At 45.3% G+C, this 19,210-nt stretch overlaps 1 protein-coding gene and 1 long non-coding RNA gene across 2 annotated transcripts; both read left to right on the top strand.

Moving 5' to 3' along the window:
* Window positions 1–47: 47 nt before the first annotated feature.
* Window positions 48–2,273, top strand: LOC146274024 (uncharacterized). Its single transcript, XR_014766551.1, has 3 exons — window positions 48–1,043; window positions 1,226–1,775; window positions 1,922–2,273. It is a non-coding gene; the product is annotated as an uncharacterized LOC146274024 (long non-coding RNA).
* Window positions 2,274–10,624: 8,351 nt separating this feature from the next.
* Window positions 10,625–17,906, top strand: LOC146274023 (uncharacterized). Its single transcript, XM_084704038.1, has 10 exons — window positions 10,625–10,672; window positions 11,670–11,780; window positions 11,876–12,000; window positions 12,693–12,846; window positions 13,006–13,193; window positions 13,316–13,352; window positions 13,672–15,886; window positions 16,117–17,243; window positions 17,367–17,472; window positions 17,699–17,906. Exons 1-10 carry the CDS (start codon window positions 10,625–10,627, stop codon window positions 17,842–17,844), a joined length of 4,257 nt encoding a protein of 1,418 aa, XP_084560164.1. The 3' UTR covers window positions 17,845–17,906.
* The last annotated feature ends 1,304 nt before the right edge of the window (window positions 17,907–19,210 follow it).

The following is a 19,210-nucleotide window of genomic DNA, read 5'->3' as shown; positions in this document are numbered from 1 at the left end:
TTTGTCATGTTTAGCTATTAACATGGCCACTTCGTAGCTTGCTTTGGTATTGTTTTCATTTGAATCATTGGCCCGCGTGAAGAATCGCTGTTGTGAAGCCAGAGCAGCTTTGAGTTGTTTAACTTTTTCAGCACGGTCACTCGCCGTTAGGTTGTCAAATGCGTTGACATTTTTGTCTGGTATTGTCTCTTTACATTGAATTCCTTAAACAAGGCAACCGTTTCTTGACAAATTAGGCAAACACAATTGCCTCGACTGTCAGTGAAGAAATATTGTAATTCCCATTTCTCCTGAAAGCGGCGGCCCTCACTGTCAACTTTCCTCTTTTTACTTGCCATGGTAGAAATGATCGGAGAACGGTTCGCAGCAACGTGTGTTTGAAAGTCGGTTGGACAACTTTGTGTGCAACAGTAAAGCTGTACTAACGATCACACTGTTGCCTTGTTCTCGTGAGACGAACATTTGATCGACGCTAAAGTAAAAGTCCAATACCCTATCCTAGCGGTTGAGGGAGGAATTAAATTTGAAAGTTTTATTATTTATTTAACAGTGCTGGCGGGCCATAGATAACACATTACAAGACCGAAGCTGCGGGCCACATGAAATCTGACCGCGGGCCAATCCGGTCTTTGGACACCCCTGATCTAGAGGCTTTACTAAGAACTATAGTTCTTTATGATTATAGGTGTTTGATTAAAATATATTTTGGTTGATGTTAATAGATTAAAAATAACAACAGGCAAGAAGCCAAACAAAATGCAATGAATGTTTGATTAATAATTAATGTATATTACAGAGTAATCTGTAATACTGTTCTTCACAGTAGATGCAGCAGCTTTCATGGAGGTGATGTTCTCTGTATGAGATTCCACCCTAGGTCTTCTCACCCACCCAACAACTGTGAAGATCCACTTAAAGGTTTTCCTTTTTTCCTCTGCCTCTCCTGAAAGCTCTCCTGACAGCTGTGCCGAAAGCCCTCATGAGGCCACAGAAACATCCTCCTCCCTTCTTCACTTTCTGCCTGGGAGCAGATCTGTAGAACTGTGAGTGTTGAACCTGTGCCTGACTCCACTTTGTAAATACTTCCTTTAATATTGTCCTAATCATGTTAACCAATGCACTACCAAGCCACCACAAAGTCATAAACAAAAATCACATTCTGATAGACGTGTTCACCGTTTACATCAACACCAGCTGACGCCAAATGGTTTGAATTCTTTGACAGATGTGGACCCCAGCCTGGATATTGTGTAGGATTTGGTTGGATTCAGAGTATTGACATGCCTTGGTATTCCGCACTCGCATCAGTGCTGTGATTGTGTCGCGGCTTGTCTTGACACCTCTGAAACCGCGAGTCTCGTAACCGTTTACTGACACTACTTGCCTTTCTCTGACACGTTCTCAATCTCTGTATACTCTCTCCATCTTTCTTTGTCTCTCTTGGGCTGCACAGCGTCACTGTAAAGTTGCCTGACGAGGGCTTTTCTAAAAACCTAACCTCATGTCTTGATGCTTTTTTACCGTCTTCGATGTAATGTGTCACTAAGTGAATGTTGTTGCTCGACGAGTCTTTCATGGATGAAACATTGCTTCTGTTGGATACAGCTGTTGATTAAAGTTTCTTGTATTGATGAAATAGAAGTGATTGTGTACATGTGAGAACCTTCTATAATCTGGTGTCGGGAAAGAGACAATAAGGTAAGTTATTTTTTGTCTGTGTGTACCGTTAAACAAAAAGGAGATACGCTGGCATGTAATAAGAAATACCAAACAAGGTGAAATCATTTGAAACCTCAGATAGATTGGCTACTATTCTTCCATGTTTTATGCATTTTGTAGTCCTGAATATGGTAGTTTCATGATGCATTGGTGTTTTGGGCGGGTGATGATGAGTGTCTTCTACTTTCTCCCCATGTGACAGTGGAGGATTTGGAGCGTAATGATGGAACTGCAGAGAGGCCCTACTTCATGTCCGAGAACCTGCTCACCATCCTGAACAAGTCCAACGAGGAGACCAAGACAATGGACTAACCTGGAGGACTGTGTGTGTGTGTGTGTGTGTGTGTGTGCGTATGACTGTTATTGATTGCCACACTGTGTGTGGGTATGTGTGTGTGTGTGATGGTTTTGTTGATTGACTGTCAGATGACGTACGTGTGCATGTGAGTGAAGAGAACAAAGGGAGAAGAGTTCCAGCAGCCAATATTAACCATGGCTGTGATGTGTTTGGAATGTGCCTTAAGTATGCTATAAAGTTTGACACAATAAAAGCAATGAGAGATTACTTTTTTAACAAGAATTGTTGTCTTTCTGACACCCGTTCATATTGGCTACTAGGGGTGCAATACCGAACTGGAAAAAAACGAACCGTTCAACCCACTACCCACGGTTCGGTTTTACATGTAACCAAGTTTTTGGGGATCTACGGAAATTTGTGGCTCTTTTTTCTTTTTTTACACAACCGAACACCCACAGAGCAGTGTTGCCAACTTAGCGACTTTCTCACTATATCTGGCGATCTATCCAAACCCTCCTGGTGACTTTTATGTTGTTGGAGACTTGCTGGTGTTTTAGAGACTGACATGAAGCACGGATCGCAGTACTGTCCTCAACAAGCAGCGGGTGCTGCCGTGAGCTCCTCCTCCGTCCCAAAGCACTCACAAGCATTCAGTCTCACTATAGCCTCACAAGCATTCAGTCTCACTATAGCCTCACAGGCATTCAGTCTCACTATAGCCTCACAGGCATTCAGTCTCACTATAGCCTCACAAACATTCAGTCTCACTACAGCCTCACAAGCATTCAGTCTCACTATAGCCTCACAGGCATTCAGTCTCACTATAGCCTCACAAGCATTCAGTCTCACTACAGCCTCACAAGCATTCAGTCTCACTACAGCCTCACAAGCATTCAGTCTCACTACAGCCTCACAAGCATTCAGTCTCACTACAGCCTCACAAGCATTCAGTCTCACTACAGCCTCACAGGCATTCAGTCTCACTATAGCCTCACAAGCATTCAGTCTCACTATAGCCTCACAAGCAGTCAGTCTCACTATAGCCTCACAAGCATTCAGTCTCACTATAGCCTCGCGCAGCTCCACTACTTTCCTTAATGAGGAGTTGGCAACACTGCTGGAGGCAAATCATACAAAGGCAGGCACGTGTAAAGTATGCAAAACCAGGGCTATTCCGGAACCTTTTTTATTGGATATGGCACCTTTGTCACTATGGAAAATGATTTGCCTAAATGTAAAAAATGAATTACTGTTTGTGTAGCGTTCAATGTTGTTATATGTCTTGTTAGTCTTTATCCCCCATTGAAGTTTTACAAAAATCTTGTGTTCAAATTTTCGATGCGTTTTGAGGTGAATTTTTAGGTTACGACAGCAGGGGAGGCACTTCAAATGACACTTGTGCTTATGCTGGTTGAGTAGGCTAGCTGTTAGCATTGTTTCCCTCGGGGGAAAAATGTCAGACAACAGACAACAAAATGTGCTTAACTTTTTCAAATAAGTCCCACAAGTAGCCTGTGCTGTTTACATGGTCATGGTCACATGATGACGTATTTTGGTTAAATTAATCCATGGATAATTGCTGCTTGTAAAAACGATTGTAGCAGTGTTTTTTTTTTTAGTTTCACACCCATGCAGTGAATGTTCTGAAGTTAAAATATACATTGCACTGATGTACAAGCTGTTTGTGTTGTCAGAGAAGCTATGTAGGCAGTGTATTCTTTTGTGTTCAGTTTTTTGGTTTCCTCCAACCCCCGTTTTGAGTTACTGGGTCCACCCCCCTTCTGCGCCTCAGGACCTCCCGCTTCACCGGATATACAGAAAATAAACCGAAAATACAGAGAGAACACAGAAATGGTCATGTTCTTTTCTTCCCCCTACTTTGCTAAACAAAACCGAACCCAAACCGAAACCGTGACCCAAAAAAACGAACCGAACCGTGGGCTTGTTGAATTGTTGCACCCCTGCTGGCTACTGAAGTAACAGTCTAATTGATAAGTGGCAAATGTTTGCTAAAAAAGTTGGTGAAAATGACAGGACAAAAATGTATTTCATTGTTGGGTTTCCATTTAACCATGTTTGTACTTTTGACATTTGATTTTAGAGAACTTTAACTGTTTATTCTTTTTTCTCTATTAAATGTCTGAGTTGCTATCTTGAGAATGACAGTTTTATCTGGCGGGTTACTATGGTTTGACAATAGTCTGTTGCTTTAGGCCTATTGTACCAATGCCTCCAGTATTAAGTTAGAATAAAAAGCTGTTTTGCTAAGATGCTAAAATGTTCTATAAAGTTATTTTATCTTATTTTCCTGATTAGGTTGTCTTTATTCATGTTGTTAAGTATTCACCATGTACTGCCCTGTATTGTACTTACAATTTATCAAAGCAAGTTGTAAAGTTTAAACCAGAAACTAAAGTAAAGACTTGGGACTGAAAATATTTGGTCAGCTTGACCTAAAATGCATTATTTTGTAATGCTCAAGTTGTGTTTGTAATGTTATATTACAACATGTAATATGTTGTTGCTTTTCACAGTGAAGGTTCTTGTAAATAAAATGTTTTTAAGCTACAAGACTTAAATGAAGTGTGATATGATTATTATAAAGACGTGAATAGAATTTCAACAGTAATATATTCTATCTACATAATTAGATGCAGCATGTCTTGTATTATACTGGATAAAACATTTAAATTGTTCTCATTTTGTAAGTAAGGAGACTCTTTAGTTGTAAATGACATTCAGTTGACCATAGAGACAGTTAACAGTTGACAATTAAACAAGATAAACATTTAACAACAATATTTACTAACATTATGAGAAAGCAATTATAATACCAGCTACACCTGCTTGTGATTGGCTTTCGTCTGTGAGAATGTGAGTGTTGGTGTGTGTGTGCAGTCATGATCCAAATGAAACACACAATCAAGCCCCAGGTGTGTTCGAACAGGAGTGTGACTTCCCTGAAGACTCAGGTGTTCTTCCTGGACACAGGAGGCTATTCTACCTGGCACAGGGACACTGAGAAATCAAGGTTAACCCCAAACCCTGGACAGAGGGGCTCAGTGAATGTGATGTGAAAGGTGTGCAGATAACCTGTAATCAGACTCATCCCCGCCAGAGATGAGCCCAATGAGGGTGGTGTCAGCAGAGAGCAGCGTCATGCCAATGTCCTTCTGCATGTCATTGTTACTCAGTTGTTACACGTTTTTTCAGGGAGGAGGAGTTTAACTTGATGTTTGAGGCCAGAGAAGCACAGCCTTGCTCTGTGAACAGACAGCCTGACAGCCTGTAGAAGGTTATCATTACAAGAAGGATTACAAACACTATTGTGACGCGCTCCTAGTTGTAGTGCTGCTTTGTTGCTCTAAGTTTTACAAGACAGTGATTGGAGGTTTAAGGAGGTTGTCTGGCTGATTACATTCGACTGCAAAGCTCCTTATACCTGGAAAATATAGCTGGTTTATCCACTTTGTATTGATGACATGGTTATAATACCACACACAATATTCTTTCAAATGAATAACATATGTTATACATGTATGGTCTACACCCCCTGTTGAGAAACCTGTTTTTTCCACACCCCACTACTTCAGATGATAGTTTGTGCACAAAATACTTAATATGAATTACCAACACTAAACGAAACATGGTTTTGTTATTCTCTGAAGTCCTTCAAGTAGGCAACAATAACGCTGCTAGTTTAAGAGCATTATTCATAAAGCCTCTAGGTGGCGCCATTGCAACATGAAACAGGTGGCAAGAAAACTTGGTTTATCGATCAAATAGAAATGTCACCTTTCTGTCTAAAACGCATCGTTTCAGGAGAGACGGCGCTTGGTATCCATGGTGTATAGACATATCATCATGACGTCATGGGGCAGACAGTGATTGTGACGCGCTTTACCAAATTATAAGAACTCGATACACGATAAAATCAGTCATTGATGCTCTGTAGACAAGTAGCGAAAAGCGTTTGATTCTACTTTTTCCTCGTTGGTAAAGAGTAGTGGTAATGTACATTTATTTTAGTATTACCCATTTTCTTCCTCGTTTGTCATCTTTAAAGAAACATGGATGAAATCCCAAAGCATTAACAACTTTGGCGACCTAAACAGAAGGTACGTCTGGTAAACCTAAAGTAAATAAAACAATTTAGACTGTTGAAAAACATCGACAAAAATAATTAGTTCTGTCATTTAAAAAAACAAATCAGTAGGTGAATAATCCGTGTACCCTTCGTTCTTTCATTTTTCCGTTTCAAAACCAAATCGGAAAAACCCCAAAACAAACTTGTTTTTTGGTTTTTCTGTTTCAAAACCAAAACTGAAAAACGGGAAAATGAAGTTTTTGATTGTTTCGTTATTGTAATATTTTGATTGTGGAATTCTGGTGGAAATGTGGAGGTGCAGGCGTATCTAAAGCACAGTTCAAGATGGCTGCAAGGCTTCTTAGTTTTTCGGGGCATTCCTGCATGTACAGGCACAGGTAAAACTCCATTCCATGGTCGACCCTTACCTGGTCCCACATCCCATTGTTGACTACTGCACATCTGAAACGGATGTATATGTTAATATAACATGTCCAGTTGGTGCAACAGTCATACACAAATCCATTAAATGCATTAGACTCAATGATATACAATGCATAGACCAGACATACTGAAGATACATTTAATTTGCAAAACACAATTTCAAATTCACTAATTCAGTGCTTGATAGGGAGCGCTAAAAAGAATGTTTTAAATGGAGCGTTGATACTAAGCATGTCTGGCTTGGTAGCTGGCCAATGCCTAAAAGGGTGCCTAATTGCGGAGAGGGGTACTGTGTGATGTCCGCAGACACCCCCTGTGGATAAAGGGTAATGTGAGTTTAGATATAGTGACATGGAGGAGAAAGGGGAATAGGTGAGATTCTCTGCAGCACTGAAGCATGTGATGACAGGTAAGCAGGGCTAAAATGTTCTACAAAGCAGAAATGGGGTGAGCTGTCAATCATCCCTATGTGCTCCTTTGTTAAGAGAAACAATATTACTTTTGCCTTGCATAGTATAGTACTCACCTCTACACCTCATCATAAATAATCAAATTATTTTTAATGGGCATGGTTGCATTTGCCACAATTCTGGCCACGTGGGTGGCCCCAAACATGCACATTTTTTCATTTTGGTCCATGTGTTTCATATGGCCCATGTATTTGGCATGGTAGGGGATGGGATTTAGATTACGACACCCTTTTTAAATAGAAGAGGAATATGCTTAACGCTGATTCGTCGGTCCTTCAGTGCATGCATAGGCCTATGTAATGACACAATTTAATTTGCTAAAGTTAGGCTGCTTACATGTCGTTTTCAGCAGCATAGTCGTTAATAGGACTGTGATTTTGGCGGAAAAAGTTCCACGCATTCCATTAATGGGGAAAACCAAACTTGAAGTGAATTTATATGCCTTGATTTTCTGTTTTCTCTTTCCCCTTTTGGTTTTGAAACAGAAAAACCGCTGCAGAACTAGTGACTTCTGTCGTTCTTTTTCCGTTCTTTTTCTGTTTTTCCATTCTGGTTTTACAACATATCTTTTCGTTTTTTCGGATTTGGTTTTTAAACGGAAAAATGAAAGAACGAAGGGTACATGGATTGTGAATGCAGTGTTCAGTATCGTTAATCATATCGAGTGGACATCACATGATAGTTCCAGCTAATCCTCAGATGAGGAAGGCCTATTAGACAAGGTCAAACGCAAAGTAAATATCCTTGCACATTTCCTCTTTAACCAACCAATCTGTCGAGCACGGGTCTCAATCGATTAAATGTCAATCATTATTACTTTTATTATATTACTGTTACAACTCTATTCAGTTGCTTGTTATTGGGAAGCAGTATTTTTAAGCAGTATTTGAGTACGACCATGGTATTGTACGTATAGTGTTACACCACGAAAAGTTGAGCTCTTTATTACCTCCAACAGGTACATACAGCAACATTCAGAGCACAGTAATACTTTCAACTGCCAAACTGAAAAAAACCATTTTTCGAACCACTCGACCTGTGCCGTGCTCTCTTTTTCTGTATCTCGTCCGCACCAGCGCCACCTTTTGGCGGAGATGTACTGACAATTAAATCCAATGTAACTAAATCAACTAAACATATATTAGAACAATTCTACTACTGTTTTAGACAGTTCAGCCAACACTTGTTCAAGTGCTACAATCCTCCCCTGCTAAACAAATGTTGTCCTTAACACTAGCTAAGTATTTTATACCAATTTGAACCAAAATATGTAAATACCATATGAGCAGAATAGAATGTTTCACAGTGCAAGTTCACTTTATACAATACTATTGAACCAAAAGGTGATACAATCACTTTGTACCCAATACTCAGACAAGCACATAGCTTATGACCTTGTTGAGTTGTTACCAATAGCATAAGTATTACATTTTACACTAACTATTGCAGTTAACACTTCAGGTGAACACTGCTCGGTGCATTCAGACATGTACAAGTCCATACTGGCAGGTGTTCTGGACAAGAAGTCTGCGTCCACATTGCTTTTTCCAGGTCGGTATTTGAGCGTTATGTTAAAGTCAGCCAACTCGGAAACCCATCTGTGTCCTGTCACATTTAGTTTGGCTGTACTTAAAACATAGGTTACAGGATTGTTATCACTATAGACTGTCACTGAGGGGGCATAAAACAAGTAGTCTCTAAAGCGCTCTGTAACGGCCCACTTGAGCACGAAAAACTCAAGTTTCCCTGAATGCAGCCTGTAGTTTTTCTCTGCATAATGGGCTCTTAAGATTTGTCTTAGGTTGGTCAAGCTGAGATCTATTTTTCCTTCTAAATAGCTCCTTAGCTTCAGTCCAGGACTACAGCCTCTACTACTTCAGTTTCAGGGTAGCCCTTTCTTAAGCCACTTTCAATCTGATGCTCAAGGCTACTGAAGCTCAGGGTGTCTTTGGATGTAGACTCACCCACATGACCATTTATGAGGAAATCTTTCCTAAATCCGCCTGAAGATGCCATGCAACAGCTGTTGCTCGCGGAGGCTCGTCCTTTGCGCTGAGTCCCACTGTCCAACGTTGTCCTCGGCGCCTTTTGGTGCTCCAGCGATGACAACCACGGTGAAGGTGCCTGATCCACTGACGGTCCGTGGTCCTCCCTCTGGGCTGCAGACCGCTCCATGCGCGTCTCCTCTGCCGCTTCCACGCCCGTCGGTAACGACAAGGACGCTGCTCCCGCCGCCACAGACGATGGCCTTTGTAACGTTGCCACGACGTTGCCAGAAGGTAACGTCGCGGGTTACCAACTGAGCACCTACTGGCAACGTTGCCGCAACGTAATGTGTTAGCTGGGTTGCTTCTAACAACGAATCTAGTGTATCGTTCAACTCTAAAAGCACAGACATGCCTTCATCTTCGCTTTGTAAAAACTCGTTGCGCTCGCAGAAATCAACAATGAGCTTAACCAGAGCTCGGCGGCCCCTGCTCGAAATAGCTTTCTCTTCTTCGGTAATGCCACACAGTTCACATACTCTTAGCAGTTCGTTCACTAGAAGTCCGCATAATTTCTGTTGTAAATTCAACAGAAAATCTTCGCGATGCTCTGACATGTTTGCAGCTATGCCTGTTTATTAGATTTAACTGAAAATTACGCAAAAACGGTCCGTGTCGTACTCATAGGTCGTACTAGCTTGACCGTAGCTTTTCACTTAGCATTAGCCTCTCGCTCTCGCACACTTCACCATCTCACCGGTCTTTTTCAGTCTTTCTCCGTGAGGCAATCAAGATCTCGTTAGGACCTCCTAAATGTTACACCACTCCAAGACACTTGGGTGTAGAAAAGTTGAGCTCTTTATTACCTCCAACAGGTACATACAGCAACATTCAGAGCACAGTAATACTTTCAACTGCCAAACTGAAAAAAACCATTTTTCGAACCACTCCACCTGTGCCGTGCTCTCTTTTTTTCTGTATCTCGTCCGCACCAGCGCCACCTTTTGGCGGAGATGTACAGACAATTAAATCCAATGTAACTAAATCAACTAAACATATATTAGAACAATTCTACTACTGTTTTAGACAGTTCAGCCAACACTTGTTCAAGTGCTACAATAGCACTTCTTGAGCATATCTCTTATGTGTGGTGTGGGGGCTGAAGTCTGTCTGTATAGACAGTAGGCCTAATGCTGATAATAACTTAACCAATACTTAAAATGAGTAGGAATGGTTGTTTATTTCTGTCTATTGGGCCCGGGACATACTCCCACAGGTTCATTTATTCATACAGCCTCTAGGTGGCGCCAATGCGGCACGAAACATATAGATGGCAAGAAAACTGGGTTTATTGATTAAAAAAAAGTAACTTTTAGGATGACATGGCCCTCTCCACGGTGTATAGACATATTATGACGTAATCGGGCAGACAGGGATTGTGACGTGGTTTACAAATTTATAAGAACTTTACAAAATTAAATGAGTCATTGATGCAGCAGGCAAGGAGCGAACCGAACCGCGTCTACTTTTTTCTCGTTGAAAAGTGTAGTGGAAATGTACATTTAATGTGGAAAATGTATATTTATTTGAGTATTTCCTAGATTTTCATCTTTAAAGAAACATGGATGACATCCCGAAACATAAAAAACTTCAGCGGCTGAAACAGAAGGTAAGTCTGGTAAACCTAAACAATTTAGACTGTCGATAAACATCGACGAAAATACTAGATTTTTCCAAATTGTTTCAGTAGGCTACTTTTGCGTTTGACAGTTGTGTTTCACAAATAGCCTACCCTAAAACTGTAGACCTTTTAAAGTCATATTTCATATGTAAAAGTAACATTTCTTTTTCGAAAAACAATAAAATAATCTCTGTTCAAGACAATCGCCGTATTTCGCCGCTAGCCCCCTTCTCACTCCTCCTTACAAAGTTTGTGTGCGCGTGTGTTTTCATACGTCTGTGTATTTACTTGGCGTGTGTGTGTGTCTGTGTGTGTGTATGTGCGTGCTTGTCAAGCCTACTCGTCTCCCTACCTACAGCCCCGGGTCCTGTTGGCCAGCGCTGGGAGCTGAACTGAAGCTTCCTGCCCTGCTATTCTCAGAAGATCAGAAGCCCCTCCAGGTAGGAACACATACCTGGAGAGACTCAACACATTTGACACTTTGTTCATGTTGTTTACATTGATCAAAAGCAACATACAAACATACAGTAGATAATAAAGGTTCAGAAGTGCATACGTCCAACAGTGTTTAAGTGGGTAGAGCAAAGCGAGTCTGTATTTGACCTGCTAATATCAACATAATCTCAGATACAATATGCTAATCTCGAAGTGCAATAATAATAACAATATAATCATGTCAGAATTGGCAGGACTAGGCAGGCTGGTGAGTAGAAGGCCCTAATCCACCTCCCGGGTACTATAGACTCCAGCCAGGCTCCTCCCCTCCATGTTCCTCAGACTCTCCAATATCTCTGATACTGGCTCTGTTACTGTGCCTTGCTAAGTCTGTTTCTTGCCTTAAGGTGACTGGTGGTGCGAAGATGCTTCCCATCCCCCAGACCAGCTACTGTGAGTCTTTGTTCATTCATGTATCAACATTTAAATGATCACTTTCTGTCAAGAGAAGGGATCCACCAATCAAATTGTGACTCTGTTCTTCCTCTAGGTGTTCTTCCACCAATCAAAAGTTCCTCTCGCCCAGTGGAACCAATCAGAGCATCGGCCTCTGAAACACTCGGGCCCCTGGGCTGCAGAGCCACACCAGATGGAAGGGAGAGTACATACTCCTCTCCACCTCCCTCTCCACCTCCGTCTCCACCTCCGTCTCCACCTCCGTCTCTACCTCTGTCCCCATGCCGACCTGAGGCACAGTCTCCAGGTTCTTCTCCACCTCCAACCTCGAATGACCCCGAGACCCGGGACACCACGCCCAGTATTCTGTCATTGGAGGAGACCAGGGACAAGCTTTCTGTTTTGGAGGCCATGATGTCACACCCGTGAGTGTTCCTTCAAACGTCCCCTTTAGACTAGTGTCCTGTTCAGCATAATGTTACGATGTGTCGTCAGTTGTACTGTAAAGTGATGTCAAACGTCAGTTATTGTTCTTGTTACAGTCATTGACAGGGGCGCCGTACAGGGGGAAAAGTTAGGACGATTTTAAGGGCCCCTGACTGACAGGGGCCCCAAAAAATAGAAAAACTAATAGAAATGATCAAAACATATTAATATATATTTTCTTTTTCATGGGGCCCAAAATTCCTGGCGTTGCCCCTGGTCATTGGAAAATCATCAACAGGGTCCTGTTGAGAAAGGTAAATAAAATGTTAACGTGAATTGCTTTTACTCAGTCTGATCACCACATGTATCTGTATTGCCACATGACATGTTCTCAGAAGATCAGAAGCCCCTCCAGGTAGGAACGCATACCTGGAGAGACTCAACACATTTGACACTTTGTTCATGTTGTTCACATTGATCAAAAGCAACATACAAGCATACAGTAGATAATAAAGGTTCAGAAGTGCAACAGTCTAACAGTGTTTCAGTGGGTGGAGCCAAGGGAGTCTTGTATTTTACCAGCTACTATCAACATAATCCCAAATATAATATGCTAATGTAGAAGTGCAATAATAACAAGATAATCATGTCAGAACTTGGTGCTAAAGCCTCCTCGATGTCCGGAGCCCAGCCGCAAGAGCAAGGCTGCCAGGAAGGCTGCAGAAGCTGAGAAGGATACAGGGGCCAACAAGGGGCCCCTGGCAGAGTCCTGGAGGGTTGTGGAGGACGCTGGAGCAGCTTATCATTCAACCCTGGCTGACGAGTTGGTAGGACTAGGCATGGTGGTGAGTAGAAGGCCCTAATCCACCTCCCTGGTACTACAGACTCCAGCCAGGCTCCTCCCCTCCTCTCCATCTTCCTCAGCCTCTCCTATATCTTTGATACTGGCTCTGTTACTGTGACTTGCTATTTTTCTGTGACTAAAGTATTTTTCTTGCGTGCAGGTGACTGGACCTCCGTCTCCACCTCCGTCTCTACCTCTGCCCCCATGCCGACCTGAGACACAGTCTCCAGGTTCTTCTCCACCTCCAACCTTGAATGACCCCGTGACCCGGGACACCACGCCCAGTCTTCTGTCATTGGAGGAGACCAGGGACAAGCTTTCTGTGTTGGAGGTCATGATGTCACACCCGTGAGTGTTCCTTCAAACGTCCCCTTTAGACTAGTGTCCTGTTCAGCATAATGTTACGATGTGTCGTCAGTTGTACTTTACTGTAAAGTGATGTCAAACGTCAGTTCTTGTTCTCGTTACAGTCATTGGAAAATCATCAACAGGGTTCTGTTGAGAAAGGTAAATAAAATGTTTACGTGAATTCCTTTTACTCAGTCTGACAATCACCACATGTATCTGTATTGCCACATGACATTTCCCTCCCTCCCTCCCTCCCTCCCTCCCTCCCTCCCTCCCTCCCTCCCTCCCTCCCTCCCTCCCTCCCTCCCTCCCTCCCTCCCTCCCTCCCTCCCTCCCTCCCTCCCTCCCTCCCTCCCTCCCTCCCTCCCTCCCTCCCTCCCTCCCTCCCTCCCTCCCTCCCTCCCTCCCTCCCTCCCTCCCTCCCTCCCTCCCTCCCTCCCTCCCTCCCTCCCTCCCTCCCTCCCTCCCTCCCTCCAAGACCAAGAGCGTAGCTGAGCTGCAGGAGCGCTCGGACGAGGTCATGGAGTGGGTTCTCAAGGTGACCAAAGGGGTGGTCCTGCCTGCCATGGCCCTTTACCAGGTTCTCCACATCCGCAAAAACCAAGATGGCCGCCCGCTGTCCGCCGCCATCTCCTACAGCAGTTGGGACTCCCAGAGCGACAGGTCTTCTTTTGCAGAGCTGCTGTCCCCAGCCAGGCCTGTCACTGGCTCTCTGACTGGGATGGTATGTTTCAACCCTGCTGATTCTCCCCAGGACCAGGCCTCTTTTATGGGCTCCACCCAGCCCTACGTCCCCCAGGGCGTTCTGAGAATGATCTCAGAGAGGTTCCACCCTCTGCTGATAGGAGGGCAGGGATCCAGGCCCCAGGGCAGGCTGCTGGGTGGCAGGCCTCCGATGTTGGACTCTGATAGGCCCACGGAGGAGGACGTCCTCGCCATGGCATCCCTCACTGTGGCAGAGATCCTGTTGAAGGTGCAGGCAGTGATGGATAAACAAGAGCACGATGCAGAGGACAAGGTGTCAGCCTGTGTGGAGGAGCTCTACAAGTCTGTCATGGGAGAGGTGCTGGAGAAGTTTGCACTCCACCACCCCGGCTGCTTGCTGTCGGACTGCCATGTGACCAGCATCTCCCAGGACCTGATAAACAACGCCTGGCAGGACGCCAAGGAGAAGATTCAGGTCCTCGCCAACAGTCACACCGATGCCATCAATGAGCTGGTGTCCCCGTGGCCCCCGTCGTCTGCCGACACAAGGGAGAGGATGGAGATGGCCTCCTTCCTCACTGGCAGTTTGGCGGAGGCAGAAGAGATGGAGAAGGCGATGGCTCCGCCCAGCCGCGTGACATCACCGACCCTCTGCTCCCTGAAGGAGAGCCTCTCTGGAATCCTGGCCCGCCACGCCCTGTTCCAGAGCCCGGGCGTGGTCCCCACGGAGGAGAAGCTGGAGCTGGTGAGGATGGTGGGGGGTTTCCTCCAGGAGATGGAGCCCACAGAAGGAGGCTCTTCCCTGGACCAGCCCCAAGAGGCCTACGAGGCCTCCCTGGTCCAGAGCGTGGCCACGGCCTGCAACGTGATCCACAACGTCCTGAAGAACTTCCACGCAGCCCAGCAGCTGATTGGGCAAGTGGAGGTGGCTGACTTCCTGCAGTCTGGAAGTAAGACCCTCACCATGGTGGTGGAGTGTGTTAGCCAGAGCCTGCTGGGAGACGTTGCCGTGGAGCTGGATGCCCTGAGGAGGAGGAGGAGCCTGGAAGCCAGCAGCAACAGTGGGAGGAGCAGCAGGAATCAGGAATGCCTCCCTCTTGACACCCGGCAGGAGCGATCAGTGGAGTGCAGCTCTACTAGCAAGGAGGAGCAGGAGGAGGAGGATCCTGAGAAGAAGGAGGAGACCGCCCCTCCCTCCTCCAGGAGCACTAGCGCCTGGAGCGAGGCTAGCAGTGCTGCCAGCTGCCAAGACCTCAGCCTCACCGCTGAAAACATGCTGGACATCATCATGCGGATGGCCCACTTGGCCTCCAGATCCTCCCCTGACGACGACGACAAACGCGATGGAGGCTCCTCCGTCAAATCGTTCGACCAGGAGGAGTACGACCTGGGCCGCCTGCTGGCATCCCACAGCATGTGCACCAGGATGTTCCAGGGGAGGATCCACCACTTCTCCGAGCAGTTGATTAACTGCATTTATCAGCTTCTCCTGGACACCCGGATGGGACGACTCCCCTCGACACCCCATTGTCGCTTCGAGCCCAACTTCCAGAACCTGGAGGACAAGGAACGTGTGGACCAGGAGCTGTTCACCCCTCTGCTGTACAATTTTTTCCAGACGGCCTTCAAGAGCCTGATGGGGAACCTTCTGGGTGAAGAAGACCTCACGGACGACCACCGGGCATCCTGCAGCGATGCGTCCTCGGACGGCAGTGACAGAAGTAGTGACAGCAGCAGTGACAGCAGCAGTGACAGCAGCAGTGACAGCAGTGACTGTCCCTCCCTGGACTGGTCCCGAGGGATGACGCCGGGCCCCAGGCATGGGGTTGAGGGTAGTAGGAGATCACAGAGCAGGTTGAAGCCCTCCTACAGCCAGGATCAGAGGCGCGCGCTGGAGGCCATTTGTGAGGTGTTGACTACCCAGGCGGGAAGTGACCTCTACAAGACACGCAACGACCCACAAGAAAACATGGTTGTTGTCCGCAAAGGTAGAGATTTTTTTTAACCTTTAGATATAAAAAATGGTAACTATGCTTTTGTAAGACATGCGATAGTAAGAAAAATTTGTAAGTATTGAGATCTGCTGAATGACAGTGTAGTTCAAGTAAATAACTGTAATAATAGTATTGTAGTTAACAGGCAAAATATGATATGAGAAAAGTAAGGTTAATCGCTATAATAGTAATAGTGTAGTTAAAAGTTAGTTTTCTTGTGCCAGGCCTTGATGTTGAAGCCATGGCCAGGGTCTGTAACCTAGCCAGCTCCTCCTCTGAAGACCAGGAAGTGACAACCGGAAGTCTCGATCCAGAGTCAGGTCTCACCAGCCAGCAAGTAGGACAGCCTGAGATAGATGAAAACAAAAACGCTGACTACCCTGATGATTTCCACGAAGAGGAAGAAGGGTCAGATTGCCAGACAATTGCCAAGGGTGCATTGATGGAGGAAGAAGAGAAGGATGAAGATATTGGAGCTGCAGGCGTCCCTGAGGAGGTCCAGGATCATCCCTCCCTACCCGTGAGCCCCTCTGAGACCCCCTCCCTCCAGCCCGGGGAGGTTCTGATCCAGGAGAAGGTCCTGACGCCCCCCCGGCCCAGCGCCCTGCACCACCAGACCCTGCATGACCTGCTGCACAGGCTGGTGGGACGCCTGGCCCTCCAGGGGCCCCTTCGTTCCTGCTTCACCCCCACCAACTCGGAGATAGAGTCTGTCCTCTTCCAAGACGTGAGCTGGTTTCTCTGGAACCAGGCCGGGATCGGCCTCGTCCTGGAGCACGAACCCCAGAACCCACTCTTCGGTGGCGCCGACGCCCTAGACGCCATGTTTGATGCGACCTACGCTGAGCTGATGCTCTGTTCCGATAGCAACAGGGCCCAGGTCCACTCCGCCCTCCAGGGAGGGGCAGGCATCGTCTGCATGGCCGAGAACGTCGCCACGGTGATCTGCCGTCACGCCGAGTTTTGGCGCCCTTCTGCCGTGTCGGGTGAGACCCCTGATTTGGAAACAGGTTGTGAGGAGAAGGAGAGCGCAGAGGACTCTGCTGGCTTGGAAAAGGCCGGTGGAAGTTCCAGCCCCTTCACATGCAACAGAAGCTTGGATGAAAGACTTGAGATGGAGTCTGCTGGCTTGGAAAAGGCCAGCAGTCTCGCCTACTGCCTCTCATCCTCCTCCACTTCCCGGTCCTGCTACTCCTCCTCTTCTTCCACCTCTGTTCTCTCCTCTCCTTCGTCCTCCAAATCCTCCACCAGCTCCTCCACCTCCAGGGGCTCCATGGATCAGGCCCCCAGCCCAGAGGGACATCATTTGGGACAGACCGACACCCCCGTCCTCCAGAGATGGTTCACACTGGTAAGCTGAAAACAACACCACACACTAGCACAAGGTAGAACTGACCTGAGCTGAGTCAGCGATGAGAAAGGACGACATGTGACAATCTCAATGAATCTGTGTGTCTTTGCTCTCACTTCCCAGAAGAAAGAGAAGACTTGCTTTAAGGATGGACAGAATGTGGCTGCCAAGGGAAGAAAGACAAGCAGAATATTCAAGACAAACAAAGTTTCTCCCCTTAGCGCTGAACGTGAGATCCTGACTGCATATTTGCTCATTTAGGCTCTCCCACCATTTCACACACACAGACTTGCACACAAACACACACACACACACACACACACACACACACACACACACACACACACACACACAGGCATACAGATATGCACACACACTATTTTTAAGTGAGAGGTCACAGTGCTGAAGTTCTGTGTGATGTCATACCTTGTTGTGTGATGGTGTTTCCTGTCCAGGTCCAGGCCTTGGTGAGTCCTCCATTGCTGGAAGAAAGGAGAAGAAGAAGAAGAAGAAAAAGTCTTTCAAATCTTTCTTCCGGGGGATCACTACAGCTCTCTCCAGGGCTTTCTGCTTTGGCTGCGTGAAGGATATTCACCAGTAGAGAGCGCCACCTGCTTAGTCAACTGTCTGGCAGAGAAAGAGAACCTGTCACTACGGCAACAACTGTAGTAACTTCCCTCTTCCTCAGAAAGTGTAACCATTTTTTTTTAATATTCCAATAAAAACCACTGGAACTTCGTTTATATCTCCTTTGTAATCGTTTAAGCTGTTTGTGTACAAGGTTGTGACATCACTATGTCAGGACTGCTGCCATACAGAGAGGCTGATTAGCATGTGTTAGTCATTGTACAAAACCACTTTACATCAGTGTAAAAGTTACCTTAAACATGAGCTTTTCAAAAACTTTTAAATACACATGACCAAACTACGTATTTTAAGAAGGCTACTTGAGTTAGTTTAGAATAGTTGTTATTATTCCCCAATTTAAAAAGAGCCTTCTTTTGTAATGATTAGATTGAAACACACCACCGTTCTTCTTTGTTCCAAGTGGTCTTGCTTGCCTCTGCTCACACATGTTTACCTAATACACACACAGAGACACACACAGTCACAAACTGTGCTGGTTCCTTCGTGCCAGATATTGATTTATGGTGTGTGAGCCACTCTGTTTGATAACTTGTATTTTTGGAGCAGTTGATCCGGTTTGCAGTATATTGGATTGCACACACACACACACAGCACAGAAAATTAACCAGAACCATTTGACCTTTTTTGGAATTTTCACAAAACGTGATCTGCTAACAAAATTCACACTTGAGAATAGGACATTATTGTCATCCAAAGAACAGAGCTATGAGAAAGGGTGAGAAAAAGAGAAAGAGGCAGAGAGAGCCACAGACATTTCAGATGACCACTTGTAGAGTTCGAGTTTAATGAATTCCTGACCTGGAAAGAATTGCTGCATGAGTTCTTATCACCTGGGGGAAAGAGTTTTGGGACATCATGTTCTGAGGCTGTGTTGTTTCAACTGTGATTGTGTTTCGGAAACAATGTGTGGGTTGGTATATTTATAGTTAGTACTTTTAAAATAAAAACTACAAATGCTACACTGCTTTGCTTGCAGTGTTATTTTCTTTATTACAGTGCACAGTATGTATGCCTTCTAGCCTCTAGCCTGGATACAAGCTATAACCAAAAGAAAATAAACCCAAACAAAATACAGGTAAAAAAATACGGTAGTGGCACTTCAATAGTTCGACTTTGAACACGACCACACACAAATCCAAACATCTTCTCAGCTAGATTCCTTGGACACCACCACGCACTGTCATCTACCCTGCATCTACCCTGCACCGTCCGGGAATCGCGAACCCAACTTTCTGCTAGAAAGTTACGTCACTTCCTAACCTCCCCAGATCCACCTGGTAACAAGGAGTGAGCTAATGATAGGAAGAGACTGAAAACAG

This window comes from Hypomesus nipponensis, chromosome 9 (assembly GCF_054491055.1).
Source record: "Hypomesus nipponensis isolate SF chromosome 9, ASM5449105v1, whole genome shotgun sequence".
Lineage (NCBI taxonomy): Eukaryota > Metazoa > Chordata > Actinopteri > Osmeriformes > Osmeridae > Hypomesus > Hypomesus nipponensis.
This window is presented reverse-complemented; position numbering and strand designations above follow the sequence as displayed.